Consider the following 13001-nt stretch of genomic DNA (forward strand, 5'->3'; position numbering starts at 1 on the left):
TTGTTGCATTGTTTCAGACAGGTCATTGTCACTTAATTGATAGGAATAAGGAATAAGTGCTTTTCCGTGCGTGATTAACGCAAATTAATGATAATTTTTTTCAACTTAGTTGTCTCATCGGAAAAGAAGCGATGGATGTCGTAAGCAACGGACTGATATGAGACCCTTTATATTAATATAACATTGGATGGGAACACCTTACACTGATCAACTTAGCCCCAAGCTAGGCAAAGCTTGTATAATGGTTACTAGGCGCCGATATTCCGCGATATATAAGCCGCGGTCCTGGGTTCGAATCCCGGTAAAGGCATTTATTTGTGTGATGAGCACAGATATTTGTTCCTGAGTCATGGATGTTTTCTATGTATATAAGTATGTATATCGTCGCTTAGCACTCATAGTACAAGCTTTGCTTAGTTTGGGGCTAAGTTGATCTGTGTAAGGTGTCCCCAATATTTATTTATTTATATACATACATACAAATTTAGTGCGAAAATCTTTTCCTTCATATTCTAACGGAAACGTACGAACGTATCATGCTATTTCAGTCAGTCTCAGTAGTCAAGTCAAGACGTACTGACGCTGTCTGAACTAACCTGACAAATACGAATGTTTCCGGAAAAATACGAAGGAAAAAAGCTTTTCGCACTACATTTGTAGGTACTTATATAAATAGGAAACACCCATGACAAACATCACACAAATAAAAGCCCATACCGGGTTTCGAACCCAGGACCGTCGTAGCGCATTTGAGTTTTATTTAAGTGCCTACAATAGTTATTTGTTATACAAGGGGGCAAAGTTGTATTTTAACGTCGAGTGTGGAATTGAAAAACGAGTAAGTGAAAGGATTCTTTAGTTGAACCACGAGCGAAGCGAGTGGTTCGAGAATAGAATCCTGAACTTGCGAGTTTTTAACAAACGAGAAGTAAAATACATTTGCACCCGAGTGTAACACAAAACTTTTCCCCTTACTATAGCGAGGAAACTACCACGCAAAAAATGCGTTTATCACTGCTTCCAGTAGTTCCACAGGTGGTAAATCATCTTTATTACTAGATTCACCTACTTTTATCAATTTTAAAGCAGTTAATTTGACTTTATTCAAGGTCAAATTACTTTACCCACTAGTGGATAAAATGCGTTTTTACCCGCTGGTATTAAAGGACAAAACACGTGTTTCCGAGCTAGTGAGGGGAAAAATTATTGAATACAATTGTTTGGCCAATCATCATCCTCCTTGCGTTATCCCGGCGTTTGCCACTGCTCATGGGAGCCTCCGCTTTGACAATTAAAAGGACCTTTGACGTTTGGCAAATACATAGTCGAGTGTAATTTTCAACTTGGGCGTTAACACTTGAATCCCTCAGCATACTCAGGATTTAATGAGAAGGCACACTGGCATTTTATTCCGCCAGGCGGCGCCTGTGCAAGTATGTGCCGCGTAGTGTGTTCCTAGCTTGAATGTCGATATGGTTATTATCCTGACGTCGATAAAAATTACACAATACACATCATCACTAGGCCAAGAACATAACCTAAAAACAGTTTGCAGATGGAGAATTAATATGGTATTAGTTTAATATAAACTATTATCAAAATTGAACGAAACTCCCCAATCTCAATATGACAATGGGAAGGTGGGGAAAATCAGGAGCCGACATAGTGTGGTCACCCTACTTGATACATTTGTATGAGAAAAGTTATGTCTGAATATCTTTAAAACCAGACAACGAATATAAAATATTAGATGGTGGATATTTAGTAAAAATTTTTACTAAATGTTGAAGTACTTTCGAGTGTCTTAGGTGCTACAAATCGTAAGATATTTACATTTTTAACTTTCTCAAAACGTGTGGACTGAGTGAGCACTTACAAAAATTTATTATAAAAAAACCTGACACGTTAGTGGTACGTTTTGTATTTTACAAATTCCCATTTCACTTTTACTAAACTATACACATATAATAGCGGTCTAAATCTTATGTTTTTCATCAAAATTCAGCTTTTCAAAAGTGTGAGGATTGAGTGAGCATAAGAAACTATTTGTAAAAAATTAAATACGTCACTAGGTGATCTAATATTTATAGAGGTAGGTTGGCCTATTTTTTACTAAATGTTAGTATATAAATATTATATGTTAAATGAATATATTCACTGTTTTCGTTGGTAGTTTGTGAGAACTGAGTGAGCACATGTTAATGGCTGTATCTTTTGATTTATCTTTTTACAAATTCAGAGATTCGTTTTACAATTGTTTTAGAACTTTTACTAAATGATCAGCATATTTTATTTTATTTTCGGAAGGTGCTCACTCAATCCACACACACACATATTTTAATGTATAATACTTCTTATAAATAGGTCCAAAAAGGAAAAAAATAAATGACAAGACAAATACAAATTATAGTCTTTATTCATTGCACATGTTCTTGACTGGTATACTAATACTTTACATGACAGAAAAAGAAGAAAGCTACCGAAATCAGAAAATTTTCATTTGGATGTTCTAAAAATTATCCTATGATGTTCTGCATAGGAATTCCTGCGAATGTTATCATACTGCATTTCCTGTATTTAAAAAAAAATTATCTGATTGAATTTCCAACTTTCGAAAACTTTCCGTAATTAACTGGCATTAGTATAATTATCATCGTTCTTAACTAAAATTAACATTCACTTTTTCTACTGCTATCGCTTTTCACATTTTAAATGTTCTCATTTTCTCTCACGATCACAGATTACTTCACAAAGTACAATTGTCTAAGTGATGCCGATTTTCGACGACTGGAGTCTAGATAGACAGTTCAGACATTTATGTCTAAATTTAGCGTTTTTTACCGTACCTGAAAATAAAGAAAATATTTTTAATTTAGCACAACATAATTAAGATAACATAGTAGAACTTGTTATTAATACAAAGTTGTTATGCAAATTTTTGTGCGCCTTAAAGTTATACTTGTTTTCGCCCAAAACAGGGAATTAATTTTAATCTTAATTTTTATACCTACGCACGGACAAAAGTCCCACTTTGTAGATTGCTATAAAGCCGCTTTGTCAGTATAGTCATATAAAGATACATGTAAATCTCGCCTTAATGGTAACCGACAAAGTGGAACGTTTTACTAAACACACTCACATATAAGGTAAGATTTTTGACAGATTTTTGGGTAAAATGTACAGTTATGTCAATGAATATCATGTATTTGGTCAGTTTACCATAAAAAGACTGATTGAATGAGATAAATATTATAGGACATTCTTACACAGATTGACTGATTCCCACGGTAAGCTCAAAAAGGCTTATGGCAGAGTATGAAATTACCTTATTTTAACGAGATGAAAAGAAAGAGAAAATAATTTTCTGCTGACTGTAATATTTCAAATATACTTCGAATGCCAACCGGTCAAGCTTGTATTTTTTTAAAGCTCATCACCACTAAGATTTAATATCCTGATTTTATACAAATCTTTCACTCGCCCAAGAAACATTTTTTTCGTCTAGCCCCCGCCGGGCTGGCCATAAGGAAATTTATTCCAAAAAACAGAAGGTCTATAAGACCATTATGGCATTATGGAATCTGATCCCTTTAATTTAATACTATTTACTAAATATATTGATTTAAACTAACACGATCTTCACTCATATTATTAAATTAAAACGGGACTTAATCGCGTAAAACTTACTACTACTACTACCCTTACTACTTACTATTTACTAAATCCAGTTTGGTAACGGTTGTATCACGTATTAAACTCGCAAAACCCGGGTACCTAAGAGAGCAATGAACTTGAAAGTTCGGTAGACAGGTCAAACTAATATGTAACAAGTAAGACCTTATGACACACAACTAAATTGAATAATTTGGATGCATACACGTATAAATATAGGTATCTGATACGACTAGCGGCAGAATCAGTAAACTAAAACTAAAGGTCACAGATTTCGGCTGACATTTAAATAAAACCTGATTAAGAACAGAACAATTTAACTTTGCGTTAAAAGCTATAACTATTATATTAATGAATGCAAATATTTTTTCTATACCTGTCGGTGTGGTGTTGTTGTATTTATGCCTATTGAGTACCTTATTAACTTTTGGCAAAACAAAACAACACGTAACGTCACATTTAGGTACGCTCTACTATGAAACGTTTTTTATCACTTAAGTGATTAATTGTCTATTATAATACTGTAAACAAATTATACATACCCTCCGCCATAAGAGTTAGAATGAGCAGTAGCCGTAGCAGTGGCAGTAGCGGTGGCACTGGCTGTCGACCCGCTGCTTTGGTAACCTCCGCCATTTCCTCCGCAACCGCCGGGGCAGCCCCCTTGGTTGCCGTAGCCATGTCCAATTTGACTGTCGCCCCCGTAGCCGCCTCCGCCACCATAGCCACCGCCTCCGCCGCCACCGCCGCCGCCGCCGTTACCGCCCCCGTAACCGCCGCCGCCTCCATAACCGCCACCGCCTCCGTATCCGCCGCCGCCGCCATAGCCGCCACCGCCGCCGTAACCGCCGCCGCCGCCGCCTTGGTAACCGCCACCGCCGTGGTGACCGTGATGGCCGCCGCCATGATCTGTAAAATAAAGAGAAAAATATGCTTGAATATGTTTAAGAAATGTAAGAACAGGACGCCTATAATAATAATAATAATGTTGATGTCTGCCACAATGCCAGGTTTATCTATAGTGACTTGAGATTATAAGAACACTACCGTACGTATTCTTTCGATCAGTGGTATTATAAAAAGTCTGTCAAAAGTACATAAAGTAACTGGTTTTCTGAAATGTTAAAGCCCTCTTCTTTCGTCACTCTAACATTAATATTAAGACCCTTGATTTAGTGATCCCGAACACATAATATCCTAATGTTGTTGACTAAAGTAAACATTTCTGAACTACAAATATTTACCGTGATTCTCATGAACGACTTTCACAACTATCGTCTTGGATGGCTCCTGGTAACCACCACCCCCGTTGTAACCGCCGCCGCCTCCGTAACCACCGCCGCCGCCGTAACCGCCGCCGCCGCCGTAGCCGCCGCCGTAACCACCCCCTCCTCCGTAGCCGCCGCCGCCTCCATAGCCTCCCCCAATGCTGAAGCCACCTCCTCCATACTCGTAGCCGCCGCCGCCATGGCCTAAGAGGATTTTCTTCAGCAAGTGCCGCTTTTGGCGGTTAGTTTGAGTCCTTGTGGGTTCTGATGACGCTTTTTGGTCTTCTAGTTTCTGTAATAGAAAGAAAATATACATATAAATATGCGTCGGATTTGGAATTCAATTTTGTAACATTTTATAAATTTTTTCATCTTCTAAAAAGTCCCGGGTATTCTTTCGGGTTTCAAATACAACGTGCAAAGTGTTTAGGCAGATTAGGTCTGGTGATGAACATGTCTAATGCATGTTAAGTTATTTAAATGTTAAACTAATGAATATGTTTTTGCTCTGAGTAATTTTAAACTATCATCTTACATTGTAGGCTGCATAGGAGCTTGTGATAAATATTTAGATTCACGATGTAATAACAAGTATCCACAAAGTAACACTAATAATACTTATAGGTACCTAAGCTAATTTGCACAAGTTCACATTTAAGTACAAATAATAAGCGATATAACGAAGAAGCAACCCGACTGACCGGTCTGATGGTGTTGTCAAACAGGTAGCGCCTCACAATTACGTCTAGACTTATAAACTAAAAGAGCTTAATAAGGTTCAAGGTAAACTTAGTGGTTCTTGAATATGTAGGTAGCTTCATTATGAATTATGAATAAAAAGCTTTCCACGCACGACTTCTAACAATAATAATATAAACTTGGTATATAATTGCAATAGTAAAAATTAATGAGTCTTCAAAATTACTATCTTTTCATGAAATGCTTATACTAATTTTCTTTTCCAATTGCTTACACTTCTTGTGAGGAAAACATAACTACACTAACGACGCTCGCTAAAAGCTACCGAAGTAAACTAAATAAAAATGCTTAATCACTATTTACCTGAACATAAATCGGCTTGGGTGGTCCACCCAAAGATTTGGCAGAAGGCTCAGACCGGCCTTTCGGCGCATTCTGCTGCGCAAGAAGCACTAGCACGGGGAACTGGCGCGCGCGGTCGTTGCTGTGCGTCCGGGAGTCCCTCGGGGGCGCCAGAACGGGCGCCACTAGCACCACCCGCTCCCCGCCGTCCAGGGTGTTGTCCGCCACGCTAGCGCCGACCAGCGCGACCAGCGCCAGCAAGCTCGCTACCTCACCAACGCGTCCCATTGTGATCACTGGCGTAGGACCCACAACGCCAACCTATTTATATGACCAGTTTTTTCTGCAGACTCCGTGCGACGTCACTTCTCAGCCGTTTCGTATGAACCGCGTCTGATTCCCACAATGACGTTATCGTTGATGAGATACATTAATCTATGTTCGATAATTGTGTTTTTCCTGATTTATAATTAAGTATGTATTATGGTGGCTCGGTATTTGAGGTTGATGTAAACAAAACAAAAGATGATACCCGTAGTGTGGGGCGAGCGAAACGTGATATAACACGCCTGGTAATTTGCAACGTCCACGCACGTACACATCTGGTTATTCCCTTAAACCGGATACCTGCTTGGAATGTATCTATATAACGCACACGCCTCATATGTGGTGAGAGCCTTTTTATCTTCTTTTGCGAGATTAAGATAGTTATTTACATATAGTTACAAAGCTGTGGAGATTTAGCTCACGCCTGGTTCGTTTCTTTTTTGAACACGTTTGCGTGCGAGGCTCAGTGAAGTTATTCTTTATTTGTGGCGAATCTTGACTCATATCACATAATATTGTATTATGTTACAGGTTTAAGCCAGGAATAAAGTTCAGTCACATTTAAAATGATTTATGTTAAGAGCACTTTCGTTATACAGCACACATTATCTTGTAATGTCATTTCTTACTCGGAAATTGCAGGCTAACAACAAGTGACCTGTTGGATATGAAATTTTAGGATATAGTGTTTATTGACTATTTGGTAGGCTTTAAAAAAAAAGTTTTACAAAATCCAATTACCTATAATTTTCTGCTGTTAGAAGAATCCTTATTTCTTGACCATAAGGAAAATCTCTAAACGACTGTAGTTTACATAGACTACAAAAGTGAGAAAATATACCAGAAAAATCCTACATACCATACAGATATAGTTAGAATGAACCCGCAAAAGGTAAACCTAGAAATTGCAGCAACGGTGTTGAATTTCTATGAAAATACGACGAAGTGTATAGTAAACACTGAACAATGTTGACATAAACAATTAAACATAAACATCCTTTATATTATTGGCTTTGCCGTAGGTAGTGGCTAGAAAAGTTTGGATTTTCTTCGTAATTACTTATAATAAATAAAAAAAACCGGCCAAGTGCGAGTCGGACTCGCCCACCGAGGGTTCCGTACAAACTTTCTTTCAAACTACCTAGTAAAAATAATCTCATATTTTCATATAACTCTAATGACTTGACTAGAAGACAAAAGTATAGGCACTAATGAGTATTATAGTGTATAGCGCCATCTCCCGGTCAATTTGCTAACTAATTTGCGCGACCTGGTTTTTCAGGGATAATTCTTTATAATGTTAACCGATTTAAACAGTTTTTACTTTATTGGACAGAAGATGGTTTACGTAACATCTCGTATTAATTTGAAGTACGATATTCATCCGCAAGGGTGGGTAAATTGAAAGTAAAAATCTGAAAAGTTTTTTGTGAATTAAAAAAAAAGCATTCAAAATACAAACACGATTATATTTTTCCTGTAATATATAGCATAAAACCAATGTTTACTAAAATTTTCATAATTTTTCGTTGGTAAACTTCGGAGATAAGGGGGGGGGGAACGGTATTTTTTTTTACATTTTCCTTCAAAATTCTTTTTTTTCCACAACAAAAAAATTATAAAAAATAGCTTATTTACGTTCAATTTGAGCTCTTTCCAACGATACCCCACTTGACCTAGTAACTTGAAATTTACAGTTTGCCCCCCTTTCATTTTGGCCATTTTCTACAATTAAAATTAATATATTTTAAAAAATTATACTTTCTATTTGTAGAGGTTTACAATGTTCACAACTATTCCAAATTTCAAGTTGATAGCATTAGTAGTTATCGAGATATTTAGGAATGTGACAGACGGACAGACAGACGGACAGAGTCGCACCATAAGGGTTCCTGTTGTACCTTTTTGGTACGGAACCCTAAAAATGGATAAATAATATGAAATAAATTGAGAAAGTGTCAATTTTGCACAATCAATGGTTAAATACCATTAGCACACTCAATGAAGCCTATCTCGCGGGAAATAATTCGTGTATAGGCAAATTTTGGCATAGTTGTAGGGAATGGTGTTCTAATCCACATACTCAAAGTACTGATGGGTAGGGGAGGAGCTAACGGGTGGAGGGGAGTGTAAAGGTCCCTTTTTTTAGTTATTCGCGAATAACTCTTAAACTGTGGCCCATAGCAAGAAATGTTCTGAAACACAAGTAATCTTCATAAAATTCTCTACAAAAAAGTCTTATACACTTTTTATCTGGGACCAATCGTTCATGAGATACGGAAGGGAAAAGATGGACAATAAAGGAATAAACTCATTTGTTTATGAACAATACGTTTATTCTTATAGAGACGCGGTAGCGTGTCAAGCCAGGTTCAAGTAACAAAAGTAGCAAGCAGCACCGTGTGTAATATTACACGAACCGTTTGGAGCCACATTTGACCCCCTTCTAACTCAAAAACTATATCACATAAACGTGTTATAATGCAACGTAAAAAGAAACCAACGCGCGTAGTAAAAGTATGAGCTATAAGCGCTCCTCAATAAGCCCGGTACTAGCAGCCCGCTTTAGTGCGTTTTCACATTATCCGATCCGATATCGGATGTCGGAAGGATTTCAAAGGCAAAAATCCAAGACGGCGCCTTAAATGTACGGGATATCGGTCCTACTTCCGATATCGGATCGGATAATGTGAAAACGCACTTACCCCGCGCGCGCGCGCAGCCCTTTATAAGCCACCGCGCGGCCAGCGCTCGCTCATCCCAGTCGTCCTCAAAACGTCGACGTAAGACCGCCCCACAAGGATGGGGCGCGACCAGATACAGCCCTCACAGCGCCCAGCGCGGAAAGGGCTACTCACACCTATTTACAAAATATTTTTATTCATTCTTCAATACAAAATATTTGTACGCCTGCTTGAATATTGAATGCACGTGATAAACTTACTTCTATTTTAGGAAAATTTTACTTATTGAATCCGAAAAAAAGGCGTACAAATATTTTTGTATTTAACGTCCAATTTATTTACCACCTACTGAATGGGTATGAACTAGAAGAGGCGATGGCATATTAAAGCCAGTGACAACCAACGACCCAGTGGCACCTGACTCCATTCTCAAAACTATATTTTGCCGATGCAAGACTGGGTGTGGGGTGCGATGCGGCTGCCGAAAAGCAGGAATTACCTACTCCAGTGTCTGTGGTGTATGCTCGGGAGCATGCACTAACGGAGCTCCCATCGAAGTAGAGACGGAAGATAGTTAGGAATTTTATTTATGAATTTATCCCATCAAAGCAAAACTGGGCGGTCGTGATGCTTTGCTTGTCAAGTCAGCTACAATGTAATCGGATCGCTGCGCGAGACAAACTGAGCGAGCGCTGCTGTAACGTCGTTCAACACCCCTGCTGAGGTGTGAGTAGCCCCTTCCGCGCTGGGCGCTGTGAGGGCTATATCTGGTCGCGCCCCATCCTTGTGGGGCGGTCTTACGTCGACGTTTTGAGGACGACTGGGATGAGCGAGCGCCGGCCGCGCGGTGGCTTATAAAGGGCTGCGCGCGCGCGGGGGGGTAAGTGCGTTTTCACATTATCCGATCCGATATCGGAAGTAGGACCGATATCCCGTACATTTAAGGCGCCGTCTTGGATTTTTGCCTTTGAAATCCTTCCGACATCCGATATCGGATCGGATAATGTGAAAACGCACTAATGCGGGCTGCTAGTACCGGGCTTATTGAGGAGCGCTTATAGCTCATACTTTTACTACGCGCGTTGGTTTCTTTTTACGTTGCATTATAACACGTTTATGTGATATAGTTTTTGAGTTAGAAGGGGGTCAAATGTGGCTCCAAACGGTTCGTGTAATATTACACACGGTGCTGCTTGCTACTTTTGTTACTTGAACCTGGCTTGACACGCTACCGCGTCTCTATAAGAATAAAAACGTATTGTTCATAAACAAATGAGTTTATTCCTTTATTGTCCATCTTTTCCCTTCCATATCTCGTGAACGATTGGTCCCAGATAAAAAGTGTATAAGACTTTTTTGTAGAGAATTTTATGAAGATTACTTGTGTTTCAGAACATTTCTTTCTATGTGCCACAGTTTAAGAGTTATTCGCGAAAAACTAAAAAAAGGGACCTTTACACCCCCCTCCACCCGTTAGCTCCTCCCCTACCCATCAGTACTTTGAGTATGTGGATTAGAACACCATTCCCTACAACTATGCCAAAATTCGCCTATACACGAATTATTTCCGCCGACGGACAGTTAAATGTCTTCGTTAGGCGTGCTACATGATCCATACTAACCAGCGCAGCGTAAAGGATTTAATTAAACGATATCGTATGATCAGTGCATGGTTCACCGCAATTAAAGGCGGTCGGGAGCAATTACTCACGCTAATGGACGGTTCCGAGTAATGTGGAAAAGGTACTGCCATTGTTACTTTATTGAATCCCATAGACTGAAAAACCCTTTCAGGTACTTTACCTTAGGAATAGTTGAGATATACTTTTTGACAAGGTCTGAACAATTGGACCTAGTTACTCTGCCCGCTACCCTGTCTTAGCTTAGCCGATGTTTATGGATTCGAATCCAGTAAGGGCATTTGTGTCATGTCATGAGTACAAATCCTTAGGTATGGATATTTTCTATGTTCTATTTCTTGACTCCCCCCAACTGAAGTCTCCGTGAGCTTACCATGGGTCATTTAATTTTATACTTATGCGGCTCTTTGGGCCTGTAATTGCTGTTCATCAAGACTCAAATAATTAGAGCGGTAATTCGTAATCTGACGGCAATTTGATTACCAATCTCCGATGGGGTAATTTATTGGGTTGGTAAGAAAGTAATGAGCGAGCGATTGAATTCCACATAAAATTTTTGAGAGAGTTCTAGAATCTTCTATGGTCGAAAGTATATAAAGGGCGAGTCGCACAGTTTCTCGTCAGTCATTCACTAGCTGTCGCCGAGCTAATATAAGGAAGAAAATGGACGAATTAAAAGTGCATGTAAGGCATTGCTTACTATATGAATTTCAGTCTGGCCATTCAGTCGCCGAAGCAATGCGTAATATATGTCAGCGTGTTGCTCCTGAAGTTGTGTCTGAGACCACGGCGAAACGATGGTTCCAGCGGTTTCGTAGTGGCGACTTTTCATTATCAGATCAACCTAAGTCTGGTCGACCGGTGAAGATTGATGTAGCCAAATTAAAAACCTTAATTGAAGGAGATCCGAGGCTAACGAGTCGTACTCTTGCTACCGAGTTAGGCTGCTCTCATGTCACCATAGAAACACATTTACACGAGTTGGGAAAAAACTACAAATACAGTGTTTGGATACCGCACGAACTTGATAGAGATCAACTAAACCGCCGTGCCGATATCTGCATACAACTTCTGTCTTTTCGCCGCACATTCAACTGGTTGGACCATCTTATCACTGGAGATGAAAAATGGGTCTTATATATAAATCACACACGCAAACGTCAGTGGCTAGCTCCAAACGAAAAAGGAATAGAGGCACCAAAAACAGAGCCTCACCCGAAAAAATTTATGCTGTCCGTTTGGTGGGATATTCATGGTATTATTCACTGGGAACTCCTACCATGTGGAATGACTGTTACCGCACCAGTATACTGTAATCAGCTTGAAAATTTAAACCAAAAAATCTGTCAGAATCGTCCACAGCATGCTAAAGTTTTTTTCTTACACGACAATGCTCGTCCACACATTGCAAAAGTGACTCGGCTAAAACTATTGGAGCTAGGTTGGAAAGTGATACCTCATCCACCGTACTCTCCAGACTTGGCACCTACGGATTACGCATTGTTCAAATCGCTAAGCAATGCCTTGAATGAAAAAAAGTTCGATGATCAAGCCCATCTACGACAGTACATAGCTGAGTTTTTTGAATCTAAACCTAAGAACTTCTTCGCCGATGCTATTCATTCTTTACCAGAACGATGGAGACAAGTAGTAGATAACGAAGGCCGTTATATTTTTGATAAATGATTAAAATAATAAATTAAATAAAAATTACAGTTTTGGTTATGATTCGCTCATTACTTTCTTACCAACCCAATAGAAATTCATGGGAATGGGGGCTATCGCGTATGTATTTGCGACTAGAGGCTCTGTTGTCACGTGAGGTCCAAAAAACTACTACTACTACTGGTTTTGGCGGGCTTCGTGATATAAATTGTAATTTCTTTAATCTACCTGTTGAAAAGAGATCTTCTTCGTGAAATTATCTCAAATATGGTACATCACACACACACATCATACATTATTTGGCACGCTTGAACGCCTTGAAAGCGGAATTTAAAAAAAAGGCGAAAAAATATGATGATAAGATTGATAAGTTATGTATAACGAATAATCTAGATATTATTTATAATTAATTAATGAGATTCTCAAAACTTTGTTTCGGCACCAATCTGCTACGTCTCTGGACCTTCTGAACAGTGGCGCCAACTAGTGAGCAAAAAAACGATAGTGCCCATTGTCTGAGTGGTATTGGAGTAAATTCAGGACTCCTGGATACTTGGATAGTCATAGGGGTGATAGGACTGCAAATTTTGGGAACCACTTGCACTAAATCACAGGACTCAGTCTGGTTCCATACCCGGACATACATAAGCAAGTTGTCAAGCCCTAGACCTACGTTAACGCTTCGGCCAATAATATCGCGATCA

General features: G+C 39.1%; 1 protein-coding gene across 1 annotated transcript; it reads right to left on the bottom strand.

Moving 5' to 3' along the window:
• Positions 1-2398: 2398 nt before the first annotated feature.
• Positions 2399-6295, bottom strand: LOC125225792 (glycine-rich cell wall structural protein 1.0-like). Its single transcript, XM_048129642.1, has 4 exons — positions 6003-6295; positions 4917-5232; positions 4215-4581; positions 2399-2846 (listed from the first exon to the last, which is right to left on the bottom strand). Exons 1-4 carry the CDS (start codon positions 6267-6269, stop codon positions 2828-2830), a joined length of 969 nt encoding a protein of 322 aa, XP_047985599.1. The 5' UTR covers positions 6270-6295; the 3' UTR covers positions 2399-2827.
• Positions 6296-13001: the final 6706 nt, after the last annotated feature.

The sequence above is a fragment of the Leguminivora glycinivorella genome, chromosome 4, assembly GCF_023078275.1.
Source record: "Leguminivora glycinivorella isolate SPB_JAAS2020 chromosome 4, LegGlyc_1.1, whole genome shotgun sequence".
Taxonomy (NCBI): domain Eukaryota; kingdom Metazoa; phylum Arthropoda; class Insecta; order Lepidoptera; family Tortricidae; genus Leguminivora; species Leguminivora glycinivorella.

Bases quoted from the DNA above. Each gene is read 5' to 3' on its own strand.
- LOC125225792 (XM_048129642.1), bottom strand. From the start codon at position 6,269: ATGGGACGCGTTGGTGAGGTAGCGAGCTTGCTGGCGCTGGTCGCGCTG. The intron at 5,233-6,002 runs GTAAATAGTGAT...TTTCTATTACAG, and splicing joins CCAAGCCGATTTATGTTCAG to AAACTAGAAGACCAAAAAGC. The intron at 4,582-4,916 runs GTAAATATTTGT...TTTATTTTACAG, and splicing joins AGTCGTTCATGAGAATCACG to ATCATGGCGGCGGCCATCAC.